At 39.7% G+C, this 4,509-nt stretch overlaps 1 protein-coding gene across 1 annotated transcript; it reads left to right on the top strand.

Annotated features, from left to right (window-relative positions):
* The first annotated feature begins 644 nt into the window (after positions 1–644).
* On the top strand, positions 645–3,036 carry LOC122762988 (protein Niban 2-like). Its single transcript, XM_044018124.1, has 3 exons — positions 645–762; positions 2,327–2,482; positions 2,923–3,036. The coding sequence occupies exons 1-3, from the start codon at positions 745–747 to the stop codon at positions 3,010–3,012; spliced, it is 264 nt and encodes an 87-aa protein (XP_043874059.1). The 5' UTR covers positions 645–744; the 3' UTR covers positions 3,013–3,036.
* Positions 3,037–4,509: the final 1,473 nt, after the last annotated feature.

Genomic DNA, 4,509 nt, shown 5'->3' with positions numbered 1-4,509 from the left:
TGTATCATGTCAAGTTGAACTTGATGTGAGAACAAGATGTGTCTGGAGTTGCACATACATACACACACACACACACACACACATTCATTCCTAAACCCACATTCACACCATACTATGATATCCCTAAAATACACCCAAATCATTTTAGCTTCAGATATTGATTGTTATATGATAATGAAAAATATTGATATTCCCTGACAGTGGTAGATTTATATTACATAAAAATTAACTTCACCTACACCAAATTTCAAGCAATTTACAGCAACACAGCCAAAGATATACACAAAAAAATCCAAAAGCACGAAGAATGCAGAGGGTTAAAAAAGATTTGTTCACAGAATCTTTCTGCATGACTGGAGTGCAGACTCCCTGTAAGCCGCGACCGGCTTGGAAGGGCTCGGGGCGAAGGTGGTTTACAGTGAACCACCGCCCGGACCTCGCCGCGGACATGTGCACTCGCTGCGGCTTCTCCCGCCCGCCTGCCCCCAGCGCGACTGTCGATCGGAGCAGACTGTCCTCAGTGCGCCCTGACAGCGTTGCGTCATCAGGACGAGGAGTGTAAATCGTCTTGAAACGCGGACCGAGTCATTTTCAGGTTTTGATTGTCCCCTTGCCAATCGGGCCCTAGGCACGTGCCTAGTTTGCCTTTGCGTTAATCCGGCTCTGGTTGCAGCATCAGTCGCTGACCAAGGAATTACTGGGGAAGTTGGCGGTAGACGGGAGCTATTGACATGTCACAGGAAGATGCTCAAAAATTTAGAGGTAAGTGAAATTTTACATTATTATAATGAGCTAAACAGCAGGCCAGGTGGCTAAAGAGTTGTTGCTAAAATGTGTTCGTTAATAACTATGTCTTTTCACTCATTGAAAATACATACATACATACACATGTATTTAAACACACACACAAATTAATCGAAATATAGTTAATAATAATATATGCACATGTAAATGTTCCATGCTCTTTTTTTTCTTTTTCGCTTAGCTGTTTTTTGCGAAAGTTTAGTGTTTAAATACAGTCAGTGTCCTGTCTCTGAGATATCTCTGAGATGGTGTTGTGTGCGACGTTACACGGGAGCCAGACTTTCTGTCTGAACAGTTCCACTGTCCTCTCACCCGGACCTCTCATCCGTCTTAGCGGAACCGCTTGCTGTGTTTCGGCTGCGTCTTCGGTTGTGAGGACTGTGGGTCGCATTGCTGATCTGTTCAGAGAGGTTCACTGGTGCTGCTGCTGCAGGTATCCTGTTGTAATTATTATAATTTTTCATGACAGTCTTTTCCATTCTTACAACGCACAGTTAACGTGACTGGATTCTGCTTCATTGTAAGGTCAAATTGGAATTCAAATGAAAACATTTTATTAATAGATCAATAGAACACTGAACATTGTTTTCACCGTACACTTGAGTATATGGCAGGAATGTTCACTCCTAAGAATTGTTGTCATAAAAGATTAATACTTTTGTCCTGCATCAGTCCTCCTCAAAACTACCAAATATTCAATCATTTCCATATTACAAATGTCCTCTTTTCAAATTAAGAGGGGAGGGAGTACATGCTTTATCTGATGCTACACAAAACTAACAATGCTTCAAAGTTAATATTGTGGGTAATCTTTGACATATTCAAGACTGATTAAAAAGAAAATCTCCCAGCCACCCAACATTTGTCATATCTGTTGCCAGTGCAACCCATGAAATGCTCATTTGTACTTGTTATAAAGTCACTGCAGCTCTGACCTTGTAACCTAAATATCTCTCTGCTCCAAAATCACTTTGTTTCATACATGAGGCTAATGCCTGGCAGATTATACCAATCTTAGCCAATCTTCATCACTAATTTTTATGTTAAATTCTGATTCCCATCTTTTATTTTGTAGCCATTTTTTATATAGTCCCAATATAATTCTAATTGTGGTTTCTTTGTATGCGTTGATTATGATGATCTGGATCACACTATTCACTTCTCAGGATCTCCTGATCTCTTTCATATAGTAGTCTCTAAGTTGCAGGAATCCACAGAATTCATGACTGATTATCCAAATCCTTTTTTTCTGTCATATTTTGGAAACTCTCCAGCTGTCCATCTTTCACCAAAACACATCATGCTGTGATTCCCTTGGTTGTCCACTGTTTAAATCCTATATCGTACCTAGTAATTGCTATCATATTCAATAAATTAGTGTCTTTCTGTATCTTGCACTTGTCTAGTGTAACATTAGTGATACTTTTGCAGTAGTATATTTATTGTGAGAGACAATTATACATCTTTCCCAAATCTGTCCATGCCTGCATCTCTTCCTCTCCTTTCTTGTCTTCCTCCTCAGCACATGGAGAAGATCTCCATGCTGGCTTTCCATCCAGTTAAGATGCACAGCTGCTATGAGAAGGTGGTGAACCTGAGCCTTGAGGGTCTGCAGCAACAGTTTGACGTGAGCAGCCCGTCAGTGTTTGTCCAAAGGGCCCAGATCCCCATGAGAGAGGTGAAACCTCAACTACTGACTTACCAGTCTAATATAGACTGGTTAGTGGTGGTTAACTGGTTAACACAATGGGAAGTTTCTATGAGAGCTAATCATTTTATTGACACTCATTTTATTTCTTGATCGTTTTCCTACACTGTAGCTCCTGTTTGACTAGAGTTTGTCAAATAGTTGGATGATGAGGTTCTGACTGTGGCATTGATCAAGAACACAGTAGAACTAAAGGCAAACATCTTTTAGCGGTTCGATAACTCAGTGGACAGTTAAATAGATATAGTTGTCTACAGACATGCCACAATACAGACTGTGGAACTGGGTGTAGTACATTATCATATATTATCATTATTTCATGGGATATTCCTATATGAGTCAGTTTGTCTGGTGTTACATGCATGTATGTCACAAAGTTAGGTACAAAACTACAAATTGTCTTTTACTAGATGTTTGAGCAGATCCTTCATCAGAGTCTCGAGTCTCAGAGGAGCTGTGTAAGATCATCCAGCACTGCCAGGACAGAGTCATTAAGGTAATACACAAAGAAAACAGGCTTGTGCATCAAATTCATAACATCCCCATGAATATCTAATAATATTACATCTGGCATACTCCAGCCCTGGGAGTGAAGCTTTTGGTCTGGCCTTGTTTTAATGTTAATGAAAATTCAGGGTTTTGTTTCACTTCAGATGAGCACAAATTAAGACGTCAGGAAACGTAAGTGACTGCCACTGCCTGTGTTACTCCTACACAAGGTGTATTTAGTGTAAAACAAGATGTGAATCAGTATATGAAATCAGTGTTTTTCTCTTTTTCGTTCTTAAATATGATGCCATCATCCCAGTTTCTTGAATGTCTAGTGAACTAAACATCAATTAGGGAGATAACCACGTCCTGTGCCAAATTAATAAAATGCACATGGAAAGAGTGATACCACTATTGTTCATGAAAGATTGCACCAAAACAACTCAAAATTAAGTGAACTAATTTCAAATGTACCGGTTTCTTAACAGTTGGCCTTTCACAATGGCAGCATTCAGTGTTTTTTTTTCTTTTTTTCTGGAGCCTTTAACTCAAATAATGCAATAATATATGTAGAATATTATCAAACCTCTTACTGACCTGAATGACGGTGGTCTAATAATGACCATCGTAGGCATGAATGATTGTGAAATTGATTACAGTCAAAATAATATAAGATGTAGCTACTTGTTTGAATGAGATTACCGGCATCTTGTGAAACGTGCCAGTACACAAATAAAAGTGCCAGTTCTGTGTACTGGACAGTACCGGGCCACTTCTAGTTAATAATTGTACTGTAGTGACAGTGATGGTATTTTATGTACAGGGGGGTACGGAAGTATATCTTTTAAGAAAAGTCACTAAACAGCCTTATCTCAGCTGAATGCGCACAAAAACAGACACTAATAGAAAAACACATCCAAAAAGTGAAATCATTAGGGTTCGAGCAACAAGGTTGCAAGAACCCTATTGAAATGCAAAAGATTATTAGGGTTCGAGCAACAGGGTTGCAAGAACCCTCTTGAAACTGGAAAGATTATTATTATTAGGGTTCGAGCAACAAGGTTGCAAGAACCCTATTGAAACTGGAAGGATTATTATTATTCTTATTATTCTTATTATTCCCCCAAATGAATCGCATTTTTGAGGCCTTTCCCATACCCCAAAACTCACAGATTTTTGTGACCGCATCAATCGTGGTGTAAATTTACGTCTGAAAAAGGTTCGGGGAATGTGCGTCCAAAATTGAATGTGGGTGATCCAAACCCAACAGGAAGTCCGCCATCTTGGGTTGATTGGCCATTTTTTGGCGATTTTGGCGAATTCGCAGCAATGGTATTTGAACTAACTCCTCCTAGAGTTTTCGTGCGATCACCTTCAAACTTGGTGAGGTCCCTGTGGACCAGTTGAGGAGCTCACAGTATCAAAAGTTTTTTCAAATGTCGCACGGCGCACGAGATAGGGGGCGGCAAAGTTCGTGATGATTCTGATGTTTCGCATCAGAAAAACAA

This window comes from Solea senegalensis, unplaced genomic scaffold (genome assembly GCF_019176455.1).
Source record: "Solea senegalensis isolate Sse05_10M unplaced genomic scaffold, IFAPA_SoseM_1 scf7180000016291, whole genome shotgun sequence".
Taxonomy (NCBI): domain Eukaryota; kingdom Metazoa; phylum Chordata; class Actinopteri; order Pleuronectiformes; family Soleidae; genus Solea; species Solea senegalensis.
This window is presented reverse-complemented; position numbering and strand designations above follow the sequence as displayed.